Source organism: Sminthopsis crassicaudata, chromosome 5 (genome assembly GCF_048593235.1).
Source record: "Sminthopsis crassicaudata isolate SCR6 chromosome 5, ASM4859323v1, whole genome shotgun sequence".
Taxonomy (NCBI): domain Eukaryota; kingdom Metazoa; phylum Chordata; class Mammalia; order Dasyuromorphia; family Dasyuridae; genus Sminthopsis; species Sminthopsis crassicaudata.
This window is the reverse complement of record NC_133621.1, coordinates 159,425,411-159,453,276: the sequence shown is the minus strand read 5'-3', so window position 1 is coordinate 159,453,276 and position 27,866 is coordinate 159,425,411. Positions and strand designations below refer to the sequence as shown.

The 27,866-nt window shown below is 34.1% G+C and overlaps 1 protein-coding gene across 1 annotated transcript in view; it reads left to right on the top strand.

The window, feature by feature from the left end:
- The window catches only part of ELAPOR2 (endosome-lysosome associated apoptosis and autophagy regulator family member 2), a 202,524-nt gene that overhangs the window by 110,290 nt on the left and 64,368 nt on the right, over positions 1-27,866 (top strand). The window contains 7 exon segments of the mRNA XM_074268541.1: positions 266-461; positions 2,331-2,388; positions 2,390-2,479; positions 7,617-7,703; positions 11,044-11,149; positions 22,685-22,834; positions 23,401-23,489. Coding sequence (XP_074124642.1) covers positions 266-461; positions 2,331-2,388; positions 2,390-2,479; positions 7,617-7,703; positions 11,044-11,149; positions 22,685-22,834; positions 23,401-23,489 — 776 coding nt within the window.

The window sequence follows — 27,866 nt, the reverse complement described above, 5'->3', positions numbered from 1 at the left end:
TATTTTGCTATAAAAAGGCTTACTGTTTTTCACAATACATACATTGATTTCTTCTGGATCCAGTTTGGAAAAATTGGAGTGGGGAAAAAAGCAGGTTGAATTGTCTCAGTTGTATAGCAGAGCATGAATAATTACATAATTATGTTCATGGTTTTCCCAGTGGAGCTCTTGGTTAATAGTACTGTATTTTAAATGGCAGCATACTGTTACTGTCTTTGTGCCTGATTAATCTCATGACTAATTGGTTGTAAATGGTTCTTTTCAGCCTTCTCCTGTGCTTCTGGTGAATACCTAGAAATGAAGAACCAGGTTTGCAGTAAGTGTGAGGAAGGTACCTACTCCTTGGGCAGTGGCATCAAGTTTGATGAATGGGATGAGTTACCTGCAGGATTTTCCAATGTTGCAACATTCATGGACACAGCCGTGGGTCCTGCTGAGAACAAACCAGATAGCTGTGACAAGTAAGAAACTTAAAAAGGGCCAGTTAATACTGACTAAATAATAGAAAAGAGTATACTTGATACTCTTTGAAAAATTGTACATTTTTATGATGTTAATCGGTGTTGGTTATTTAGGATCTGCAGAAAAATTTTGTCCTATGGGATTCTAGAAACATGTATACTACATCTAAAAAGTAACTGGAATTGGACAGGATTGATGGACTTGGTTGCTTTAAATGGGATAGTTCTCAAATACTTCAATGTGGCTACAGGTCTATTGGTATTGTATTCATAGAATCATAGCTATATTATAAAAATTTTCAGTATTATCTGATCAGAGAATTAATAAGAAGGGGAGCAGATATGGATTCATAAAAAAGTATCTCTTTTCTGAGTGGTATTCATATCCCATATTCTGCTTATAGCATAAAAAAGTTACAGTTTTGGTGTTTAAGCATCTCAGCTAATTTTATGTGTTTGAGTATTTGCAAAAACATTACTGTAAAAATGTAAGAAGGATAAAACTTTTCTACATACTGTTAGAAATTGCTTCTTCCTGTGAACTTATACAAGCTAATTCACCTTTTAAGGTTTCTTTTGAAAATGCATCATCTAGATTTAAAGTATGAGGTAGGGAAAAGAAAGATATTTTTGAAGTTGGAATATTTGGGAGAACATGCAAACTAGATCTGACATGTACTACTTGTGTGACATGGGCTCACTCAATCTCTTTAAGAATATTAATTACTTCTGGAGGCTAATGTACATTGGTAGAAAGAGTTCTCATTTCCCTATTCCAATGAAATCACAGTTTGGTCCAAAAAAGTCTATCATGATAAACTCCAAACTCTTCTTTTGAAGTTGAGATTTTATTATCATGAATATACTCTAAACAAACTTCCCAGTATGTAGAGATTAGACTAATACATTTTTCATCTGAAATTTGGCTTTTGCATGAGATTTATGTTGAAAATTCAACATTAGAAAGGAGTTTACTTAGAATTCTAAGACCTTAAAATGACTCAAACAAAAAAGTCCATAGAATGTTCTTATCTTGAATGTTATTGAAAAATATGGTGCTAGCTAGCTAGCTCTAGAGTTTCTGGAGTAAAATAAATAACATTTTAAGATGCCTTTTGACCTTACAATTCCAATTCCCCCCTTTTAGAAAAGATTCCCAGGGAACAAACTATAAATTACAGTCAGAAATGTGCTGTCGAGTACCCTTACTAGCTCAAGTGAGCTAATTGTTAATTTTCAGTTGGGAGTATTTACATCTTTGAAATTGGCAAATGCTGTTACTTTGGGTTTGATTTATTCTTTTGCTTACTGTCTAGACTTAGGTAAAAAAAAATGTCAGGGCAATTTAAACTTAGAAGTGATGTGTGTGTGTGTGTGTGTGTGTGTGTGTTGTGGTTTGTGTTTAGAGCCTGTTGTTAAACATTTATCAACAAACAACTTGCTATATAGCATTGCCAGTCCCAATGACCTTGAAGTAAAGTACATCATTAAGAAAGATGGGACTTTGTGTGGCAGACTATGACTAATTGTTAATGAAAAGCTAAGAAGAATGCTTCTATCTTGTCATCCATTCTACCTAAAAAGAATGAACAGTTAAGTATTTTTAGTGATCACACTTGAGGTGATAAATTGCTACCTCCAAGCCATCAATCCTAGAGCTTCTCCCCAGGATACAAGAAGTTAGGTGGCAGAGGGATTTTCCTGTAAGATATATGGGTTTGAAGGCTGCTGGTGAAACTGTCTCCTCTTTGCATTGCCCAGTACTTTGCCTCATGAGGCAATATCTTTCTTACCCCAGTCACATATTTGAATGGAGAGAAGGCACTCCTGTGCACTAACATGATGTTCTTTTTGGCTTTGATTTCACAGCTCTTCCTGGATCCCTCGTGGAAATTACATTGAATCGAATAGAGATGACTGCACAGTTTTCTCTAATCTACGCAGTGCACCTAAAGAAGTCTGGTTATGTCTTTTTTGAATACCAATATATTGACAACAACATCTTCTTTGAATTCTTTGTAAGGGGTTTAAAACACTGGAATTTCTTCTGTTCCTCCTCTCCCTCCCCCAACTTCTCTAGATACTTGAGATTTTAAATGAGAAGGCACAGATGCATTTGCTTTCCCTTTCTATCTTTCACCCCATTGCCTATGTAATCAGGATCTTATTGATCTCTTATAGTTGCTTGGATTTCATTTACTTTTAAATTACGTATCTTTTTATCTAAATTACTCTTTTTAAAACTGGTTGGTGCTTTGCCCTCTTTCCACCTTTGGATTGCTGAGGAAAGTGAAATAATGTGATTAGAAATTTTCTAATCACATATTTTACTTTGTGAAATGATAACTGACAATTTCACTCTCTTTTTATAGCTGCTAATACTTGGCCTTTTGCTTTGAATTTACTTTTATTGAAATTTCCTGGAAAGTTCCCTTTTATTTGGAGTCGTTACTGGCATTACTTTGTTAAAATCTCATTGTATATATTTATAGAAGCTCCAGCTTGAATTTAAAGGGCTCTTCTTTTTTCATAATAGTTTAAAATGTGCCTCTCTGTGAGATTTAATTAGTCATTTAGATATATTCATATGTAATATTTCAGAAATGCAAAAGAGTTTAGAATTTCTGTGTCTGGGGGCCTTGTTTATCTCAAGGGTGACAATTCACATGTGATTTGGAGAAGACTGGCAAATGGGATCATAACAAAGAATAGTAGCTATTTTAACTGATTTAGCCACTATAGATAAAAACAGCTGCTTAATTGTTATAAACTGGAAAATATCGTTGTGGCTCAAGTGGCTGCAAAAACACTGTACCCTGTGTTGAGGTAAATGTGTTTTCCTTTTCTTTCCTTATCTGCCCCTTCCCTTCCTTTTTCTTCTCTTAATTACAAAAATAGTTTTGAAATGAGGAGTTGGAGGCAATGATGTTTAAATCCCTTTACAGCTCTAAAATTCAATGAAATATTTAAAGTGCTAAACAATACCCAAGTGGCACATTTGCTCCTGTAGCAACCACTTCATTTGTGAAATGTTTCCCAGAGTAGATGAAAATCTAATGGTTTATGTCTTGTGCTACCCAAATGGAGTCACAAAAAAATCAGACGTGACTGAAAAATAACTGATCAAATTGGAGATTCTGTGGATACATAAGTAAAAAGAGATTGAGAAGAAAAGCAATCATTCAGGTGATTTGAACTTTAGCTCTTTCCTTCCCCTCCTTCCATCTCTCCCTCTTCCCTTCCTCCCTCCCTCCTCCTTCCCTCCTTTCTTTCTCTCCCCTGCTTCCAATGAGTTGAGTTAGTAATGCACAGGCTAAACTGGCTAAAATTTCCAGATAATCTCTTAACTCTGTGTTTTGTACTGCCTGTACAGGCAAATTTTGGGAGCCCGCTTTGGATAAGCTCCTTTAAATCTCTTTATCCAGTCTCTTTAATTTCTCTACATCAGTTAGTCCACAAGGATTTATTAAGTTCTTACTTAACTCTCTGCCAGGTACTGTACTAAGGCCTGCAAATACAAGTAAAAAGAAAGTCCCAACCCTCACAGTTTTTATTCTAAGGAAGGAAGGCAATATAAAAAGAAGCTGAAAAGTTGGAGGTGAGAATGGTGGGATGGTAGAGGATACATATCACAGGGGAACAAGGAGGAAATCTGGAGGCAACCTGGGGAGAAATGTGCCCTGCCTGGCTTGAACTTCTTCAAATGGAGTTTCTGGGAAGAGGTGATATCTATCTCTATCTATCTATCTATCTATCTATCTATCTATCTATCTATCTATCTATCTATCTATCTATCTATCTATCTATTTCATCTCTCCCATGGGAAACTTTTACATGCTTTGAAATCTATAGGCATAAATTTCCTTTTTTTGCATTACAATGGTAATGTTTTTGTTTAACCTGGTATTTAATGATGTCTAGTACCTCTGTTTCCTTGTTTTATCAACCCAAGATTACAAGGCTGCTTCTGCTCTTCACCCTAATCTAATTTTCTGGCTCATTATGTTGATCCATGATGAGTAATAGGGAAGAAATGAGGATGCTTCTCATCAGCAGGATGCAAATAAATTTATGTGTGCTTTAAGTGATCTGCAAACACATGAAATTTGCTTAACCAAGTAGCCATGAAAATCATAGGATGTTGGAGCTAAAGGCAATTTTAGAAGAAACTAGAGGGAAGTCTTTCCATTTACAGATGAGGAAACTGAGGACCAGAGCAGTTAAATAGCCCAAGATCATTGTTTTTGCTATTTAGTATTAAGATCCAGGTCCTCAGTTTCCTTTGCATTCTTTTTGGAAAAAATGTCTTTGCATTATACCTGTTATTAGTACAAAAAATCCCCTGAAATTGTTGAATTCTTAGAATTCTTACTACATATTTCTATTGAGCTATTTATCATATTTTACACAATTACAACTTTGAATAATGTTAATTCAAATGCAGAAGATGACTTCAGAGAATTCCTTATTGGCACTAATTAGGTCCTAGATATATTGGGTTTGATCTTTGGTTCAAATTGCTTCTAGCTAAAAGAGTAGTTAGTCATCCAAGCCTTATTTTTTCCTTGGGTATATTCAGAATTTTGTTTGTTTTTAATAATAGATTAAAATTTTCCCCTGTCATTTAATACCTATGTGGCCTCTGGGTCTCATCTATAAAAACAGAGGGTTAGACTAGATGGCCCCTGAGATGCCTTCTGAATCTAATTCTGTGACCCTCTGATACTTGTGACTTTTTGAGTACTACATAAAAGCCATGATTTCCCTGGTATGAATATTTCCTCTACTGATACGGATCTCAATCCCTCCCATTTCTTAGAGAATAGTTTTATTGAGTTGTGGCCAAAAGAATTATTCCCAGGGTGGGCAGCCTTCCAGTGAAGAGTCTTCTGCAGGAACTTAGCAAACCTGGTCCTTGGATAATGGCATAATAGATAACAAAGTCTGTTCCCAATAATTTCCAACTTTTGCCAGAACTTCACTGGCATAGCTTTGAAGAATTCAGTGTCACTTTCATGCCATGGAGTGGGATAAAAAAGATAACCTTGAAATTTGGATAATTTAATATTGGCATTCACACAGCTATTATATTTATAAAGGGCATACTTTTAAATGCTATTAAACCAGAACTGCTGGGTATCAAGATTCTTGGGAATTTTGGAGGCCAGAGTCTGTTTTCTAATACAATGTCCCTGATTCGTGTGAATAATGAATGCACTTGTATGGATGAAATGTTCAAATTTAGATTGCATATTTCTACTAGACCACAACCAATGATCCCATGAAGCACATTTTACATTTTGCAAATCAATGACCATTTTTTATATAATCATAACTTTGAATAATGTGAAATTGAATCACTTGGAAGAATCATTATTTGTACTAGATCTTTGTGAGTCATTCCTACTCTTAGTTTTATTTTTTAATTAATAAATATTTTTTTCTCTTTTGCCTATTTAAAAGGGAAGAAAAGGAAAAAATACAAACTTCCTGAGATGAATGTGTAAAGTCATATTATCCATGTCCAAAAATTTCTTGTTGTGCATTTTGAATATATCACTTCTTTATCTGGAGTCAAGTAATATGCATTGACAGAAATCCTCTGGACTAGTGGTCATTTTATTGATATGAGATATCAAGGCTTTAAAAATTGTTTGCATTTATAATGATATTGTTGTATCAAGTATTCTGCTACAGAAGTGCAGTTCTTCAAAGTATCCTTTTTTCCTGATTAATTTATGTGAGGAGATGATTTGTTGGAACTAGGATCAAGAAGAAGATGGAAAGAGATGCAGAGAGTAGGAGGATATTCCCAATGGAGGTGGGAATAAGAGAGAATTCTAATTTTGATTCTCAACTCTATTATTCAAACCAGGGCAAAATTTCAGTTTGTTTTTCCTCTTCAATTCCCATGATCCCTTATTTTTCATAATTTCATGTTTTCACCCCTTCTTTTATAACTTAGAAGCATAATATTCCAAGAAAGAATTATATTAAGGGAAAGATGTTTACAATGACAGTAATGCAAAAGAAATCAATAATCAACTATTAAAAAAAAGAAACTGTCCCAAATAAGAAGAATGTTGGGAAAATCATGTTAATTATAATAATTATTAATATTTAGTAATTTATACACATGTATAATCTATATTAAATTGCTTACCATTTTAGAAAGAAGAGAATTTAGAACTCAAAATTTATTTTTTTTTTAAAGAAAAGAAAAATATAGCTTTCTTTTAATTTTTTATTTATAATTTTTTTTCACAGTATATTTGCATGAGTAATTTTTAAAAAAAATATTATCCCTTGTATTCATTTTTCCAAATTATCCCCTCCCTCCCTCTACTCCCTCCCCTTGATGACAAGCAATCCCATACATTTTACATATGTTACAATATAACCTAGACACAATATATGTGTGTAAATACCATTTTCTTGTTGCACATTAATTATTAGATTCCGAAGGTATAAGTAACCTGGGTAGATAGACAGTAGTGCTAACAATTTACATTCACTTCCCAGTAGAACTCAAAATTTAAAAAAAATTGTTAAAATTTATTTTTATATGTAATTGGAAAGAAAAAAATATTATTTAAAAAACAATTTGGATAAGACCCAACTTATCTAACACTGATTTTTTTTTTTAAAATAGCAATGTAGGGTTAACATTTGCCATAGCATAAAAATTCAGGACTTTGATATAGGTCTTAGTTACTTATCTACCTATTCACCTGGTTTAAACAGTAATTTGTTGCAGGAAAACTGTCTATTGCTAACATTTTGATAAGCTGTTTAATTTTTGGTTCTTATTGGCATGCCTACAATCTTTCTGTTGGAACATATTTATAACTACTTTCCAACTAATCTAGCCTTTTCATACTTCTTACTGTCATAAGAGTTTCCTTAAAATACTAACACCTGATTCATAGCAGTAGACAATCTACATATAGCTGCAGGGCTTGACTTTTTTTCTTCATCACCCTTTAAACACCTGGAGCTTTGTTGTGTTTTCTGCTGGGGGATTACTAATGATGAGCCATATCTGTTTAAGTGTTTATTGTTAGAATTTTTTATGCACAGTCCGTGCTGGCTACAGGAGCACATGAAAATGATTTCTCAGGATACTCAATTAGGGTCTTTGTGTTTAATTCACAGATACAAAATGATCAGTGCCAAGAGATGGACTCCTCCACAGACAAGTGGGTAAAATTGACAGACAATGGAGAATGGGGTTCTCATTCTGTAAGTCTTATAGTATTTTTCCTCTCTGATTTTAATTTTTTTTCATTTGCCTATCCATATTTAGCTTTAAATAATTTGACATTTAGCACAAAGAAAGAAACAAAACTGGATATTAATTAGGGGTTAAGTATAGACACCTCATGGTCATGGGTCATGAAAGAATTTGCCTTCATTCAGGTTCAGTGAAAGAAAAGGGAAATTGTATTCAAAAGAGTCAGAGTTAGGTTCGCTTTTCAACTCTGTAATTTAGTACTTATGTGATCTTGGGTAAGTCACTTATTTTCTCCAAGTCTTAATTTTATCATCTATAAAATAATTTAGAGTAGATGCCTTTGTGATCTCTTCTAGCCCTAAATACATAAAAATCCTATGAATTTATAGTGTCTTTAAAAAAATTCCTTCTGATGTAGATTTTTATTGTTCCTACCAACCTCCATTCCTATGCCTGTTCCTCCAAGTGGGTAGAAGAGGTTGTTCAGAAGTCTTCTGTGACTCTTTGTGACCTGTTTGGGGTTTTCTTGGTGGAGATAATGGAGTGGTTAGCCATTTCCTTTTCCAACTTATTTTACAGATGAGGAAATTGAGGTAAAACGGGTTAAGAGACTTGCCTAGAGTTACACAGCTGATAAGGGTCTGAGGCTAAATTTAAACTCAGGAACATGAGACTTCCTGCACAAATCCACTGCACCACTCAATTTTGGGCAGGAGATAGGGCCATAACAAAATCAATATGTTGAGGGCTTTGTACTTACTAATGAAAGTTAGAGGTTGCTATACATTTCACCAATGAAACCTTTTTTAAATTTTTTTTTTGAAATGCTTAAAAACGAGTGCAACTAATAACTACATTACTATTGGGATGTGCTAGAGCAACTTGAACTAACAGCTTTTAAAATTTTTATTATCAGCATTTATATCTCGGAAACTAGTCAACTCCACAATTCAGGGCCTGATTTATTGCTTTGTTGATTGCACAAATTTAAGAAAATGATGGTGAAAATGTTAATAATGTTATTAAATTTAAAAGTGTGTTATGAGGACAGGTTTTTTGTTTGTTTTGAGAGCTGATTGTTAAACATTTAATAGCATACCTCTACTATGATTCCTCAGATGTATCTGCATACTTCTGGTTGCTTCAGCAACAGATCCTTTGAGGCTTAATGGAATGTCCTTTTTCCAGGCATTTCTTTATCTGGGGCCCCTGAGTGATGTTAGTGTCTTATCAGGCTCACTAACACGAATGCTCCTTTTAGATTGGGAAGGTGTAAATGCCACTTGTCATCTGAAAGCTTGCTTTGCCTTCCCTGACACAAGGTGAAAAGTACTTCAACTTTTTTTTTTTTTTGGTACTCCTGGGCAAGATAAAATGGGCGGCTGGTGTGAGGCTTTCTTTAATGTGGTTTCTGTTTGCCCACTTTTTCATTGCACATCAGAGGAAGGGTGCTAGGTTGGATAATAATAGATCTATGAAAAGTATTCTCCTCTTGAACAAACCTAAAATACAGAGGAAAGTTAGCTTAATTTTAAGCTTAGAAAAGTGTCTGTAGGGGAAGAAACAACAGATAGAAAACAATATTAGGTATCAGCAGACTTAAAAGTGACATTTCCAGTGCTTGGGCAGATTCAGCTGCAGGATAATAGCGGGATGGACACACTCAGGTGCAATTGTGCCAACAGAGCAGTGGCAGGGCAAATTAGTTTAGGTTTGGGAAGTGATAGGAACAGAATCCTCTGGGGGGGGAGAATGGAGTGGGATATCGTTCTTTTTAATGGCCTTCTATGTCTGTTCATTCCCTGCTAAAGTTGGTGTGACTGCTGAGGGAAAAGATATGTATTTCTCTGACCTGTTTCCTCTCATTCCCAGTCCCCACTGAGTGTTTCAAGTGGGGATGGTTTTAATGGTTAGAAGAGGGGCGGAAGGAAGGGAGAGGGTTTGGGGCAGCTAGATGGGACAATGGATAGAATATCAGCTCTGGAGTCAGGAGGTCCTGAGTTCAAATTAGGCCTCAGCAACTCTCTCACCAGAAGTTAGTGCCTTGGAGCAAAAGCCTGTCTGTTCTGTGCTAGTTATAATTTGGGATATCAAACTAGGAGATCAAACCTAGAGAAATATATGTTAGCAGTCACACTATACTCTTGTTGCTTTCACAGTTTAATGAAATGACTGGTTTTAAAAGAAGCGAACAAATTCATTATTTATCTTTTTGTTTTCAGAGCTCTCAGAGAAGCTATGAGTAGCTGCTGATTGTGCAGATAACTGTATGATTTCACATTCTAAACTTTCACATTCTAAAAAGAGGCCCTTAGTGTAAACATTTCAAATAAAGGACTTTGCTATTTCCTCTTTGGCCTCAAAAGTGTGAAAATTCACCTCTTCTTTGTCTTATTCACTCCATTCAGGCGCTTGATAAAGCTTTCCTTCATAGATAGTATTAAGGTAAATTGTAGTAGAGTCCACATCTCTATGAAGTTGTAGAGGATATAAATACGTTTGTTATTTTCTAATAGAAAATGTACAAAAATCATTATAATAGTTCTTTTTTGGTGACAAAGAATTGGAAATTGAGGGGATGCCCATCAAGTGGAGAATAGCTAAACAAGCTGTGGTATGTGATGGTGATCCAATATTATTGTGCGCTAAGAGATGATGAGCATGATGGTTTCAGAAAAACCTGGGAACACTTATATGAACTGATGTAAAGTGAAGTGAGTAGAACCAAGAGAACACTGTTCACAGTAATGGCAATATAATAAGAATGACCAACTATAAATGATTTATTTTGACCAATGCAATGATCTAAGATTATTCCTAAGGAACTATGATGGAAAATGCTTCCTCTAGAGTAGAATTGATGTAGTCTGAATGTATATTGAAGCATACTTTTAAAACTTTTATTTTTCTTGCTTTTTTTTTTTTTTGCAATGACTGATTTGGAAAGAGATTTTAAATGATTTTCATGTAATATTAATATCACATTTCTTGCTTTTTTAATGGGTATAGGAGAGGTGGAAAGGAGGGAGAGGATTTGGGACTTAAAACGGAACAAAAAAAAAGGGTGTTAAGTACAGTTAAATGGCACAGTAGATAGGACACTAGCCCTGGAGTCAGGAGTTTAAATCTAACTTCACTTAACACTTCCTAGCTGTGTGACCCTAGGCAAGTCACCTAATCCCAAGTACCTAGCCAGACACACAGACACCCCCCCCCTGCAAAAGAAAGTGTGTTAAACAGTAACAAATTAAGGGGAAAATGGTGTCAGTAAATAGATTGTAAGCTTTCTGGTATGTTTAGAAACAACACAGACTTGCCTGATTGCAGTACTTTCTTTTATCTTTACAGGTCATGTTAAAATCAGGCACAAACATATTGTACTGGAGGACCACGGGGATTCTCATGGGGTCCAAAGTGGTGAAACCTGTGCTAGTGAAAAACATCACTATTGAAGGTATATTCACCACATACTTCTTCCTCCCATGTGATTCTGATCTATTCATTCATTTTTTAAAATTTGCTAGTAGTTAAGATGTACTTTTGTCTCATGTTCTTTAACTTTTTAAAAACTGTTTTTAGGATGTTGTGTCTATGTAGCTATATATATATGTATATATAAACTACATGTAACTTTGATATAGTTTTTTGAAAGATGAATAAAAGTGAATTAATGCACTGTGTGCCAAGTTGGATTTAAAGAGAACCCAGGCTTGTTCCTTGATATTTGCTATTTGGTTTTTTGCTTGTAGGATGTAGTGTGCAATTTTATTGCCACTTTATTCAAAAGACAAGTACATGTCTTGTGATTTAACTTAACTATTTATTGAAAATCTTCTCTGTGTAGAACAATATCTTAGGCAATTGGAGCAAAGAAAAAATTAAAAGCTATGATTACTGCCTACAAAGAGGATATAATTTAATGATGGAGATAAGAGATATAGAAAAATCTTAAGAGTTGATAGGAACGAATCACATTGCTTAGTCCTTTCCTGGAGTTGACCTGTACAGCATTTTTGAGAAAATCAAGTGATACAAGAACTCATGAGCCTCGGTGGCTGTCCATCTCTTTACCTTGTATTGTTAAGAAGTTCTTTCTCAATTTAACTCAAATTTGCGTCTTCCTAATTTCTATCCATTCTTCCTAGGTTGTCGTCTTGGACTAAAATAGAACGAGCTTAATCTCCCTTCCATATAACAGGCCTTCATCCTTTATTTCCTTTTGTCTTCTCTCCAACATCAAAGTCCCCAGTTGTTTTCATTGATCTTCAGATAGCACAGTTTTGAGGTCTCTCACCATTGTAATTGACCTCCCCAGGATGTGTCTTCCTGTCATTGTTCAATGTCTTTTCTTAAATGATAACTGTGAACTAAGATTCATCCCTTCAATGCATTCCTCCAGCTGTGGTTCAAATGGAACAGAATCTATTTATATTTCTAAGAGAGGTCCAAAGTGCTATCTATGGCATTCTAGGGGAGGAAAAAATAAATTCTGGCACAGTGAATCAGGAGAAGCATCATGGAGAAGATAGCATTTGAATTAGCCTTGAAAGATGAGTAGGCGTTTAATTGGTAGAGATGTGGGGGAGGACATTCCAGGATATGGAGGCAAGGAAAATGCAAGATGTGCTTGGGAGATAGTATTTGGTCAAGATTTTTTTTTCCTTCTTGAGCAAAGTGCGTGTATGACAGAGTATATTGTGGGGAAGAAAACAACAACAGTGCTGCTGCTACTTAAGAGTTTTGCATGGCAGCATGAGGATTTCAACAGTTAGGATATGAGAACCCCACTGAGTCCTTGGAGCCATAAGACTCATCTTTGGAAGTCTTTTTTTGGTGATTAATTTCTGCATTAGGAAAATGAATCTGACATATACACACTCATGTATGCAAGAGAAGGATTAGGAAAGAGAGACTGGAGGTGTAGAGATTATGGGAAGGCTTTTATAATAGTTTAGGTAAGAGATAAATAGGGTCTGAGCTTCATTGATGATAGTGGGAATGAAAATGGGACAAGTGGTAAGATGATGAAATAAATCTACTCGTTTTTAGAGATATTGAATTTGAGGAACAAAGCAATATATCAAATTTAGTAGCTGGTTGAAATAAGGCTGGAGCTGAGGCTAGAGATGTAGATTTAGGAGTCATTTGAGTAGAGTCATGGTAAAAGTTTGAGGATAGCAAGAAAGGAAGAGTCCAGAGGCCAGGGAAATTCTCTTTATAGAAGATATAAGGACAAGACAGAAGAAACAGTCAGATGTAGGAGTACTACCAAGAAAGCACAGGCTCATGGAAGTCAAGGAGAGATTAACCATAAAAAGAAAGCACAGTGGGGAAAAAAAAAAAAAAAAACCAAAACGAAAAAAACCCAGGTACCATAGAATTTGGAGTCAGACAATCTGGATTAATACTTAATACTGTAAATTTAATCTAAATTTGGAATTCACATTCAACAAACACAGACAAAGGGGATGGGTACAAATTTATTACTTCTTAGAACCTTGATTCAAACAAAACATAAGGGAAGAGGAAACTTATAGTATAAAAGTAAAACACAATCAACAAACACCGTGATCACCATAACAACAAAGACAATATAAAAAACAAACAAACATATAACATCATCATCACCAACATCTGAATTTCTTGGCTGGGAGAATCCCTAGTCACAACTATTTAAAATCTTGAGTCTGGGGGAAAAATCCCAGGCAAAGTGTTCCTTCAAGGATGAGATTCTCAAAATCCTTTTCCACTAAGGGGTTTTTATAGGCTAAGAACAAAGAAGGGACTACACTAAGTATTCTCATTTGATACATGACTCTTGAGACAAAGCAGTCTTCCAGGTATAAGATGCTTCATCTCAAGGGACCCACTTTCCCTTCCTTTGCTTTCTGGCATTTCATTAGATAACTGCAAGCATGTTCTCATGTTCTCAGCAAACATGAGACATCTCTGAGTATTCTCTTCTCATTGGGATTCCTTAAAAATACCTATATGTTGATGTATTTCTCTAGACCTCAGTTTCCTCTTTTGTAAAAATGTGTACCTTGATGACTTTTAAGGTCATTTCAAGTCATGGAGGAACCATAAATCATTTGATCTCTTTCAGCTTCCATTTCCTCATCTCTCAAATGAGGATTTCCTCAGGTTGTTCAGGAAGACAAAAATGAGATATTTTCAAAACTATTTGCAAATCACTAGCCCGTGTGTAAATGTTCTTATTCTTATTAATATCTTCTTATTATTAAGTTTATGATCTCCTAACACTAAAAAGTAGATGAAATGATACTACCAAAATAGATATTACAGAGACACCAAAGATAAACCAAGGAAAAACAAACACCAAGGAGAAAATGCTATTTGATTAGGTACTTAAGAGGTTATTAGTGAATTTTGTGGGAACAATTTCAGAAAAATGAGACTCTAATGCAAACCAGATTACAAGGAATGACTATCAAGAAAGTGGAAAGAATGGTTAGGTGAGTCATCCAGAAGAAAGCTTTTTAAGATTACATTAAAGGAAATTGAGTATGTTCATAGGCAAGAGAAGAGAAATGTAATGAAAATGTAAAATGTCACAAATCACTAATATGGCAATGGAAGGTAAGGTGAAATAACCTTATCCCTTAAGTGGCAAGTCTGTTGTCTCCTGTGGTTCTGGCTATTAATGGAAAAAAAATAAAGAAATAAGATATGCGGGAGTAGATATGTTTCAGCCCATGCAGCACAGAGGATACTTTTAAAAAATTAAAACCGTGAATCTTTTAAATGTACAGTTTCATTATTGAATGACTTGAGATCAGACACTATTACAGTTGCTAACGTTAGCGAATAAGGACATCTGCTGGCCAAGAAAGGAATCACAAATCAGGTCAGAAAACTCCCAAGTTTCAATGGATTGTTAGAATCTTAAGATTCGATACTTGGAATGTGCTTTAGAAATGTGCATTCGAGTTGGAATGTGCTTTAGAAATCTTATAGTATGACCTTTCCAATTTAACTTGTATCCAGGAGTAATGCAGAAACTGTTTTTCTATTTATCTCTGTGAATTTCTGTCTCTCTGTGTCTCTTTCGCTGTGTCTCTCTGTGACTTTGTGTGTCTCTGTGTCTGTGCTGTCTCCCTGTTTGTCTCTCTCTCTGGAATGACTCAGTCATTCTAATGTGCCTTGATACCAGTAGATCTGGAATTGGGGAAGAGGATAAGGTACAGCATGACCATTTGATTGCACTTACTATTTTCTCAGAATTCTAGAGTCTAACAGTGGGGAGAGACAGAGGTGTGCGTGTAAAACTCTTGTGTCACTACCCCTGTATTTCATCTTTATGCTCAATCAATGATTATGATGTGAAATATTTACTAAATGTTTACTAAATGATGAGACAAATACAATAAAATAATATTCATAGTATTTATTCAGAAGAAAAGGTCAGAAATAATCATAAATTTTACTCCTCACAAAATAATTATAAATTTTTCTGTCAGAGCAGCAATATTTGAAACATTAACCCATAAACTTTGGTCAAATTCTTCTACCAACGTATGTGGAGTCTATGGGAAACTGGAAATGCATTTGTAGAATCTTAGCAGGGAGATTCATGAATACGAAAACCCATGTTCCTAAGGGCAATTCACATCTCTGAAATGTAAACTTTTGTTGTTCCCTCAGGAATAATTTATACTACATGAAGTATGCTACATTTCTCTGTAAATAAAGACCTTTCTGGTCTTCACTGCTTTCCTGTTTGTTAAAGCCTACTCCTCATCTGCTCTGGAGCTTATGAAGCAGTGTCAAGTTCTTTTAGCTCAAAGCCACCTCTAAACAGGAAGCTTAAAAAAGTTATGGTTTTGTTTTTGTTTTTGTTTTTTCTTTTTTTTTTTTTTAGTGACTGACAGTTCCTATAAGCCAGAGAGCTGCTAAGCTTCTCAGATCTACAAATGACAAAGGAATTCTGCTTTTTTGAGTGGGGCTCTCAGCAAAGCCAGTCCTCTTTTCATAGCAAATGAAAAACCATGTTTTCTTAGTTCTCTAACCAGAAAGGGTAATAAAGGGCAACCAGGCATCCCTGAGAAGTTTCCCTTTTCTCAACCTATATTAGAGAGCTATAAACTCAACCTCTAAAACCTTTAGCATCCAGCTCTTCTTCACATCATCAACACAAATGCCTGAACTCTTAACTGACTCAACCTTTCTCCATCTAATTACATAGTAAGGCCTCTCTTGTAGTCAATAAATTCACCAAAATGCAGAAACAGAATATTCTAATCTAGTTCCTCTCAGTTTCTAAATTCATTCCCATTCTGACTTCTTCAGAACTCAGTTCATTTTCTTGTTTCTTGTCTATCTCTTTTTATGGCTCCTTCTTCTGGCTTCTTATGCATTCAAATGAATGCTGCTTGGAGTCTGTGACTCAACTCTATCTCATAAGACTCAAGAAATTTTTGTACAATATATGAACTCAACATTCCTTAAATAATTCTTCAAACAGTTGTTTGATTTATAATTTTGTCAAATACAACCTTTTGAATTCTAAAAATCAGTTACCTGTGTATGAGCTGATGGACCATGATGCTCTGAAACCATCTTCATCACAATCATTGCATTGATTTCAAACAAGTCCTCACAGTGCATTTATTTAAGGGGGAGTTTTTTTTCTGGTTTTCAGAACAATCTATATCTCTTTTATATTTTGTCTGAGGGAGTGTATTTCTTCATAATTTGGTTTTATTAGTTTTCCTTATATCATTGTTATTTTTCTGCCTCTGTCAGTAACCAAATTGTTCACATAAGAAAGGGATCATACCTTATATTTGGATGAAGAAACAGACCAAGAAAGAGATTAAATAACTTGGTTCCAGAAGTATAGTATAGCTTCAGACAGAAGTGATATAAAATAAAATGTTTTTGAGAGAATTCTGTGTGTATGGTTAATTGACTTTCTAGTTTAGTGGTAGTCATATTTTAGGTTTGTTTCTTCCTGTTGCATGACATGCTCCTAGGATATACTCCAAGTACCTCATTCTATGAGTCTTTTAAAAAGACTAAGCAAAAATAAAAACAACAAATCATGAATGCAGATCTGTTGCTCCTTCTTCCTCTCTCCCACCCAATTAGAAACAGCTCTCCATAAAGTGCTTAGAATTACAAAGATATGTATTCATATTCTGCCTGAGACACTTAGCTCTGTGATCTTGTTTAAGTAATGTAACCTTGCTGGGTTTCAGTTCCTTTCATGTAAAATGAAGGGGTTGTGCTAAATGGCTGCTGAGGTCCCAAACAGCTAAAAATCTATGTTTCTAAGACTTGAGAGATAGAGTAATGAATCATTTAAGCCCAAATACTATGATTACAAGTTTAGTACTCTGTCCATTGCAAATTTTAAGCACCTGGCTTTGGTTTTACTTACTTGAATAAGTAGACACTGGTGACTTATAAATCATATAGATTAAAAAAAAAGCATTTAGTTTTAAAAGTGATGTTTAGATTTAGGGTTAGTAGGGACTCTAAATGCCATCTAGTCCAACCTTATTTTATAGATGAAATTGAAGCCTAAAGAATTGCCAAGGATCATAAAGGTAGTAAGTGGCAGAGTTATTTTGAACCCAGTGGCTCCAATTCTAACATCAGTGACCTAGATGAGAAGGATGACATGGTGGAAAAATGATTAAATCTTACTTTGTTAAAATTTTCCCATCAATTAATTTTTGATGGAAGAGTTCATTAGATTCTATTCAACAAGTTAATATTGATTAAACATCTATAATATAAGATAGGATGATGGCATATGTAGTGGTGTACTGGGTGCTGAAAATTCAAAGATGAGACAAAGTACTATCGGGAAGCTTTCATACTAGTAAGAGGAGAAGACAAATATGTTAATTCAATTCAACAAAACCAACATTAATCACTTATTATGTGCACAGGCAAGAATTATACTAGGTTATTTGGTAAGGGAAAAAATTCTGACAGCTTGAGAATGCTTTGGGTAGTAGGTGGTCAGTACCTTGAAAAGGGTATTTGAATTTGAAAGATGAAGCTCTTGAATGGCAGTGGGGAGAAATGGAAGTTTGTGAGTAAGGAAGGGATATGGTCAGAACTGTACCTTAGGAAGAATATTTGGTATCTCTATAGATGGTGTGTTACATAAAGTTTGAAAAAAGGTAATTTAATCTGCAGGTGATCAATCATCAAAGGGAAAATTAATAGGAACTAGGGGGATGGCTGTGTGTATAAAGAAAAAAGGAACAGAGATAAGAAATCATGTGGAGGTAGAACTGACAATCGAATAAACTGATTGGACATGAAGGGTGAGGGAGAAATAAGTGTCAAAGATGATTCCAGTATTAAGTCCTATCAAATGAAATTGAGAAGAAAAGGAAAAGATGACTTCTGTTTTTGAAATATTGAGTTTTAGATATTTATGGGATATTTGGGGGATGTTCAGCAAATTGTTGGTAATAAAGAGAGAACAAAATTGGTGGTATCGATTTAGAAATCATCTATCTGGAGCAGTCAAATATAGGGGATGGTGACCAAAGGAATTCTCATTGATTCACACGTCCCTTCATCTTAGAAAGGGCTGGGTCAGTGCTCAGTCTGTATGTGCTTTAGAATTACCACTGTTAAATGAGGAGGAGGCATCATGGGGAAGTAGAAGTAGGAAGATGTGAATTCTGTTTGCGACTCTGGTCAAATTGTTTAACCTTCATCTGAGCAACTCTCTAAGATAATAGCATATAAACATGTTGGTATGTATTGGTAGATGATGTTTCCTCCTCTAGGGAACTCTTTGATTCTGTCCCTATCATTATCTTAGCTATAAGTGATAATTGAATCTTCAGGGGGTAGATAAGATCACTTAGAGAGAGTTTAGAGTAGGGGTTGTTAACCCTCAAGGAATCCATGGATAGATTTGTAGGGACTTAGAGAAGAAATAAAGTTACATTTTTAACAATTACCTGAAATTTAAATATTTTCTTCAATTATGAATGAAAGAAATATTCTGAGAAGAGGTTGGCTTCAACAGACTTAAAAAAATCAAGATGTTTTAGTTGAGAAAAAAGGAAATAAAAGCCTGGAGGACAGAGTTTTGAGGGAAAATCATATTTAGGTGATAAAAACTGGATCCAACATGGAAACTGAGAAGCAGAGGCAGCTACTGTTTCTAATAGTTTGGCAGTGATAAGGAAAAAGTGATATCAGATTACCTTTGAGTGAGAATAGCAGGGACAAGTGAAGGTTTTTTCTTTCTAAAATTTAAATTTTATTGATATTTTTTCTTTGATTAGTAAAATAAGTGAATATATATATATATATACGTATATATATATATATATGTTCCTTGGATAATCATCTCCCTTTGCTTTCCAAGGAACATACATATATATATATATATATATACATATATAACATACATATATATATATATATATATATATATATATATATGTATGTATGTATGTTCCTTGGATAATCATCTCCCTTTGCTCTAATTAAACCATGTCATACAACAAAGAAAGAATTATGCATATATACCCCACATAATGATCACTTCTGCTAAGTATGCAATATTTTTCCTTGATCTCTCTGCTAAAGAGCATAGAATTATTTTTTATGATCTGTTCTCTGTGACTATTATTGGTTTTTCATTTATTTGTCGTTTAGTGAACTTTTCCCTAACATAATTGTAATTGTTGTGTATATTTGTTATTTTAATTCTGCTTATCAGTGGTGTGTTAGTTCACATACGTGTGTCCATGGTTCAGTGAGTACCTCTTATTTGTTATTTATTTCACAGTAATATCTCATTACATACTGGGATTTGTCTAATTTATGAACATCCAATTTATTTCTAGTTCTTTGCTATCTAAAAAGATGCTGCTATGAATATTTTAAAATATATTGGAATTTTGTTTCTATCTTTGGCCTCCTTTATGTATATGCTCAGTTATCACATGAAGACAATACTTTTGTCTTGCAAGAAGGACCACTTTACCCTTGGTCGAGAACAGAGGAACTATTCTGTGTCCCTGGGTTCACATTTTACCTCTGACTTTTGTAATCAGTGGATGTCATGTAAATCATTTAGCCTTTTTGCATCTCAATTTTCTCACATATAAAATGAAATATATACTTCATGGTCTCTAGATTTATGATTCTCAGGGACTGGAACCGAACAGAGTAAATGAAGATCTAGAGAGATTTTGACTCATGTATGTAGTAGCAGAAATGAGGGAAACCATGACTTCTTTTTTCTCTTAAGTGGTGAGATAATTGGATGAAAGATCACTGCGGGGAAGATAATGAAAATTATGTAAATTTGTGTGAAGGTGAGGTATTTTGGAAAACTAAATGTGAGAGAGATCCTTTAAAGTTTGAGAGAAATCAGGGAAGGATTTCTTTTTCTTTCTTTCTTTCTTTTTTTTAATAGTTTTTATTTACCAAATATTTGCTTGGGTAATTTTACAACATTGACAATTGCCAAACCATTTGTTCCAACTTTCCCCCTCCTTCCCCCTCCCCCAGATGACAGGTTGACCAATACATGTTAAATATGTTAGAGATAAATTAAATACAATATATGTATACATGACCAAACAGTTGTTTTGCTGAACAAAAATAATCAGACTTTGTAATAGTGTACATTTAGATGGTGAAGGAAATAAAAAATGCAGGCGGACAAAATTAGAGGGATTGGGAATTCTATGTAGTAGTTCATAGTCATCTTCCAGAGTTCTTTCGCTGGGTGTTGCTGGTTCAGTTCATTACTACTCTATTGTAACTGATTTGGTTCATCTTATTGTTGGAGAGGGTCACATCCATCAGAATTGATTATCATACAGTATTGTTGTTGAAATATACAACAATCTCCTGGTCCTACTCATTTCACTCAGCATCAGTTGATGTAAGTCTCTCCAAGCCTCTCTGAAATCATCCTGTTGGTCATTTCTTACAGAACAATAATATTCCATAACATTCATATAGCACAATTTACCCAACCATTCTCCAACTGATGGACATCCATTCATCTTCCAGTTTCTGGGCACTACAAAGAGGGCTGCCACAAGCATTCTTGCACATGCAGGTCCCTTTCCCTTCTTTAAGATCTCTTTGGGATATAAGCCCAGTATTAACACTGCTGGATCAAAGGGTATGCACAGTTTGATAACTTTTTGAGCATAGTTTCAGATTGTTCTCCAGAATGGCTGGATGTATTCACAATTCCACCAACAATGTATCAGTGTCCCTGTTTTCCCACATCCCCTCCAACATTCTGCATTACCTTTCCCTGTCTTTCTAGCCAATCTGACAAGTGTGTAGTGGTATCTCAGAGTTGTCTTAATTTGCATTTCTTTGATTATTAATGATTTGGAGCATCTTTTCATATGACTAGAAATAGTTTCAATTTCTTTATTCGAGAATTGTCTGTTCATATCCTTTGGCCATTTATCGATTGGAGATTGGTTTGATTTCTTATATATTAAAGTCACTTCTCTATATATTTTGGAAATGAGGCCTTTATCTGAACCTTTGACTGTAAAAATGTTTTCCCAGTTTATTGCTTCCCTTCTAATCTTATCTGCATTGATATTGTTTGTACAAAACCTTTTCAATTTGTTATAATCAAAGCTTTCTATTTTGTGATCAATAATGATCTCTAGTTCTTCTTTGATACTCTAATTTATTTATGATCTCATTCTTTATTCCTGGTCATGAACCCATTTTGACCTGATCTTGGTGTACGGTGTTAAGCGTGGGTCAATGCCTAGTTTCTGCCATATGAATTTCCAATTTTCCCAGCAATTTTTGTCAAACATTGAGTTCTTATCCCAAAGGCTGGGATCTTTGGGTTTGTCAAACACTAGGTTGTTAGAGTTATTAATTATTTTGTCCTTTGTACCTAATCTATTCCACTGATCGACTAGTCTATTTCTTAGCCAATACCAAATGGTTTTGGTAACTGCTGCTTTATAATATAGTTTTAGATCAGGCACAGCTAGGCCACCTTCATTTGATGTTTTTTCATTAATTCCCTTGAAATTCTTGACCTTTTGTTTTTCCATATGAACTTTGTTGTTGTTTTTTCTAGGTCATTAAAATAGTTTTTTGGGAGTCTGATTGGTATAGCACTAAATAAATAGATTAGTTTTGGGAGTATTGTCATCTTTATTATATTTGCTCTCCCTATCCAAGAACATTTAATATTTTTCCAACTGGTTAGATCTGACTTTATTTGTGTGGAAAGTGTTTTGCAGTTTTGCTCATATAGTTTCTGATTTTCAGGGAATGATTTCTTGATCTGATTAGCATTTACGATTGTTTTTGAATGAGGGGAAGGATTTCAACATATGCAACTTTGGGTGAAAGACCATTCTAGGAATGGGAAAATAGCCAAACAAAGGGATTTTGACTTTATCACATATTTCTTTATTTCTTATACAAGAGGATAGCTATATGCTAAAGCTACAAAGTAGTTAGAGCCAGTCTGTGGATCTTGGAATATTAATTTTATTTTTAGAGGCAGTAGGGAACTATTGAAGGTTTTTGAGAAGGGGTATGTTATTACATTAACTTAGTGGATTATAAAGATTATTTCAGTACTTGTATAAAGTTTGGATTGAGTTAGAGAAGAGATTAGAAGAAGGGAGAATAATTAGAAAGATATGAAAAAATTCCAAAAGATATATATTATCTGAACGAGGATGGTGACAGTAGAAGAGAATAAATATAAAAGATCATGAGATCACAGATTCATACATGGAATGGACCTTAGACTTTTTCCAGGTCAAACTCCTTTTACAAAAGAGGAAAGGTGAATTGAATTGTTAAGGTCACACAGGTGGGAAAGGGCAGAATTGGGATTCAAATTCATTTGATTCCAAATCCAACTTTCTTTTCAATGTACCATGATATCATGAAGATGAAATTGACATCTTATTGAGGCTGTGTTATCTCTTTCCTCCCATTCAGTCTATGTTCTTTTACTTCATAGGTGTTGCATACACATCAGAATGTTTCCCCTGCAAACCAGGAACATTCAGTGACAAGCCAGGTTTATCCAACTGCCAGGTTTGCCCTAGAAATACCTATTCTGAGAAAGGAGCTAAAGAGTGCATAAAATGCAAAGACACCCAGTTTGCAGGTAGGGATATTTTTTTTTTTTATAAGGAATTATGTTTTCTTTCAAAAAGAATTTTTATGTCATATAAATGAAGCACACAATATCAGAATTGAAAAGGTATGTGAAAATCTTGGCTAAATTATAAAGTCAGTACAGTTTGAGTTTTCACTTTTTATGCTTTTTGTCTTCAGTTTCTCCTTTGTTACAATGTCTTTTCTTACAATACCTTGGGAGCCTACTGTTTTCTGTTGCCTCCTTGAAACAGAGAGCTCCAAGTTTCTGGGTGGAGTAAATGTGACTGGAGCCAAGTAAATACAGTGCTCTCAGAAAAGGTTTGTCATGATACTAAAACAGGCAATTTGTAATTAAAGATATTTGAGTAATGTTGGACTTTAGAAAAAAAAAACCTCCAATGTTCTATCACTGTAAAAGAATTAAGAGAAATACAGTATTCTTTTGTCTTAGAATCTAATTCAATCTCACTTGCTGATTCAATTATTTATGTTTTTTTTTTTTTTTTTTTTTTTTCTTTCCTGGCTTCCAAAAGGAAGTGCTCCATTTCTGAAATTTGCTTTTTTGCATTGCAGATGAGGGATCCAGCCAATGTATGGAGCGTCCTCCTTGTACACAAAAAGACTACTTTCAGATTCATACACCATGTGATGATGAAGGAAAGGTACAGTTGTGAAGAGTTCTACAATCCATAAGTTTAAGTTTCCTTGTACTTACCAGGGAATTAAGAATCTCTTATTCTATAATAGGATCCCAGATCTATATAACTGGCTCTGGAGGACATCTGATCCAATTTTTTCATTTTACAGAGGAGGAAACTGAGACACAAGGAAGTTAATAGAATTGTCCAAGATCATAGTAGTAGTAAGCATTAGAAGTTTGGTTTGAACTTTAATTTTCAATTTCCAAAGTCAGTGACAAGAAGATGAATTTAAGCAATACACATTAAAGAGCTTTTTTTTTCTTTTTGAAATAGTCATTTCTAAACCTGTTAACTCCAAATTTTATACTTTAAATCACAGGGAGCTAATAATGTCTCACAACAATTGAATTTTTTTGTACCATAGTGGGTTTCATCAGTTAAAAACCATGCAGCTGTTGGGTAATGAAATTTTTGGCAAATAGCAGTATAATTGCATTAGCAACTAAAAAGTAATCAGCATAAAACTCTACTTTGCCAGAGGGAGAATGTTTCTGTAGACTTTTTAAGTTTCTCTGCGATTCTCTTAATTAAAGAATCCATAGACACTGCATGAATAAAGCAAAATTAGAAAAGAAACTTGCCTTTTTTCATGCTATTTTTGTATTTGGGGAATAAATTAATTGCTTCTAAGTTTGTTGGATGGTGAATACTGGGCATAGTAACTTTCTTTTATATACTAGATCTTGTTTCACATTTATACTTTAATAATAATTCTACTTTAATGATAGCTTAATTTGTTGTTTACAGAGAATTTTTTTTTTTGAGAATTTGACAGTAAAACCAAATTGATATGGACAATACAGTAAAACCTCACGAATCTAGAATAACTAGAATAATCTAAAATAACTCAAAATGATTTAATTATCTAAATTTAGAATTAATTAAATATCTAATGTTTTAAAGTGACATATTAGTTTATCATTTCCAAGAACAGTAATTCAAATAAATAATTGCTTACAAAACATTTTCAAGAGAAGTTTCTGCTTTAGTTAGCAGATTATTTGTGGTTAGCTTGTATCATACATAGAATATAGATTTAGAAATCAAAGGGATTTTAGATTGTTGAGCCCAATGCCCTCATTTTGCAAATGAGGAAACTGATGTATAGAGAGATTAAGTAATTTGGTTAAGGTCACTCAGTTTGTAAGCATCTATATCCACTGAAACATACAGTGAGGTGGATGAAAAAAAAGTTTTTCTTAGGTTAAGCATATGTCTTGTAAGTTTAATTGTATTAACATAGTGAGTTATGGTTTTTAATAGCCAGTAAAATAAATTTCTTAGTTATGATTATTAATTAATATTAGTATTTCCAAATCAATAAGATTCTACTAATATCCAAACTATCTGAGTTTTTATTGTGTTACAAAAAAGGATACACAAAAGGTCAAAATCACAAAGTTTTATGGTAAGATCAATCATACAAATTAATAATTGACCTGTACCTAAATGAAATATGTAAATGCATTTTAAATATATTGAATATGTTATTCTTATTTTTCTATTATTCTATTATCATTTGAGTATGTAATCATCTAGAGAAGATGGAATGTCATTTGTGAATGTGATTATAAAAAAAGGAAGAACTTTTGTAGGTCCACGATCCTTTTTAATTTTATCTGCAACATTAATGTAAATATAAAGTTCACAGCTCTAGCAATATTACTCATAAATATAAATATATAACGCAAGGGTCAGCAGATGTGTGTTGAAACTTACTATTTCTATAGTAGAGAACTTTTGAAATTGCACATGAGAAGGTAGCAAATAGGTGCTGCATTTATAATGTCATTTTATTGAATTTAGACACACTATATATGAACTATTACCTTAAAATGTTATTTCTTCAAACTGGTATTTCCAATGTTGTTTATAGCTCATCATAAGCCAAGTGATACTCATTCACATATTTCTGCTTTCCAGGTTAAGTGTTATTAAATTTATGAGGAGGCCAAAGAGCTAAATAGTTGACAATCAATTAAAAATATAAAAACTTTCAACATGAAGAAGTATCCTAGAAAGACTTCTGGATTTGGAATCAGAATTCCTTATTTGGGGTTTTGGTCCTGCTTCTGCCACTTAATTAGTAGACCTTGGATCTATGAACAGAGCCTGTTGCTTCATTTGTAAAATGAGGACTTTGACTAACTGTCCTTTAAAATCCCTTCTAGTTTTGAATACTTTCAACTGAAATATATTTTTTATCTTTTTCAAGGTTAGCAGTGAGGTTAATCCAATGGCCATTTCTTCTTTCCCCTTTTTGATCTCTCTATTCCATTTGACAATTAACTGGTCCTTTCTAGGTAATCTTTCTTCCTTACATTTTTGTGACACTGCAGTTATCCCTTTTACATTGTGACTTTCTAAAATATATTTCAATATATTGAGAATCAACATAAGAAATTAAATGGGAATCTTTTGAGAGTTTTGTGGAAATTGCAGATGATAGGTAAAGGCCAGCAGATGACACAGAAACTGTTTATAAACTCAGAAATGCATGAAATATATGTATATTATTATGTAATATCAACATATTTTATCATTCAATACAGTAATAATATAGACTTATTTTCTGTTACAAAAGGGTCAACATTTTTTTAGATCAAGGGGGCTCCTCACCCTTAACTTCTGAGATGTGGAATGGGAACTGTACTTTCTCCTGATTTTCTACTGCCCTTTTTATTCCTTTGCAGCTCTTTTGTTATACCCTCTTACTCTTGATGTTCCCCAGGGGTCTTTCTTGGGTCTTCTTTTCTTCTTTTTTTTTATACCCTCTCCTGGTAATTTCATTGATTCCCAATGTGTTCAACTAAAATAATTATAGAGATGATGTCCACATCTATGCATGCATTTCTAATCTCTATCCTGAGTATCACCAACTGTTTTTTAGATATCATTAGCTTAATGTCCCAAAGGCATCTCAAACTTAAGGTGTTCAAAATACTATTCATAATCCTCTACCTTAGTAGTTCTCATTTAGTGTTACAAGCTCCTTTGGGGTTCATGACAATGGTGAAATGAGTCTATGCTAAAAATTCTTATCAATGTAAGTAGTAAATAATTATCCAAATGTCATTACAGATATATTTTTATATATCCATACCCAATGCCTTCCAGTTTTTTTTTTAATTGGAAGGTTATGATAATTAATGAAGTATAAATCACTTGGAACCACTTCATAACTGTCCTTTTTCCAGACAACCATTTCTGATGAGGGCCCCATCATCTTTTTAGTCATTCAGCTTCTAAACATGGAGTCATGGCTCCTTTACCATGTACCTTATCTAATCCTTAGTATAGTTTTAGTTGATTCCTACTTCCAACCCAATTAGTCCTCTTCTCCATTTAGATGGTCACAATTGTAGTGGATGATAGCAGTAAGCTACTTATTGTACACTTAGTTTCCAGACTTCCTCTGAAATCTATCTTTCTCACAATTACCTAAGTAATCATCTTAAAGTAGGAGCCATAGAATCTCAGAATTTCATATCAAGAAGGGTCATTAGTTCTGTTCAACTCATTCCTATAAAAGAATTTTCTTTGCACTGCTTCTGGTAAGCTTTTTCTTGAAGATTTCAAGTAAGGACAAATAGCTTTCTTAAGACAGCCCATTTCAATTTTGTACAATTCTAGTTTTTGAGAAGGGGGTGCTATAGTAGATAGAGCACTGGGCCTAAAGTCAAGAAGACTCTTATTTGTAAGTTCAAATTCTGCCTCAGACAATCACTAGCTATGTGACCTTGGGCAAGTCATTTAACTCTATCTGCCTAAGTTTTCTCATCTATAAAATGAGCTGGAGAAGGAAATGCCAAGCTGCTTCAGTATCTTTGCCAACAGAACCATAAATGTACTCAGGAAAAGTCAGATAACGCCTGAAATAATTGGATAACAATAACAACTATTGAAAAGTTTTTCCTCATGTGAAGTCTAAATTGGCCTCTGCAATTTTTGTGCATTACTTCTAATCCAGACCTCTGGGGCCAATTGCTAGTTGTGCACCTTTCTTTCCTAGGATAACTGTTCTTGATGAGTTATCAAATCTGATCACGTCATAGCCATTAGTGACTCCCTGGCATCTAGGACACAATACAAATTCCTCAGACCCTTTAAAATCCTTCACAATCTGGCTCTCGCCTAATTTCCCATACTTATTTTGCTTTACGCTTTCACATATTCTCTTTTCCTTAAACTAGACTGCTTGCTCTTTCCTGAAGTTTGGTATGTCATTTCCTTACTCTGCTTTGGAAAAGTTTGTTTTCCATGTTAAGTATCCACTCCCTTCTTACCTCTACCCCTTAGAATCCATAGTCTCCTTCAAGCCTTAGGTCATGAATTATT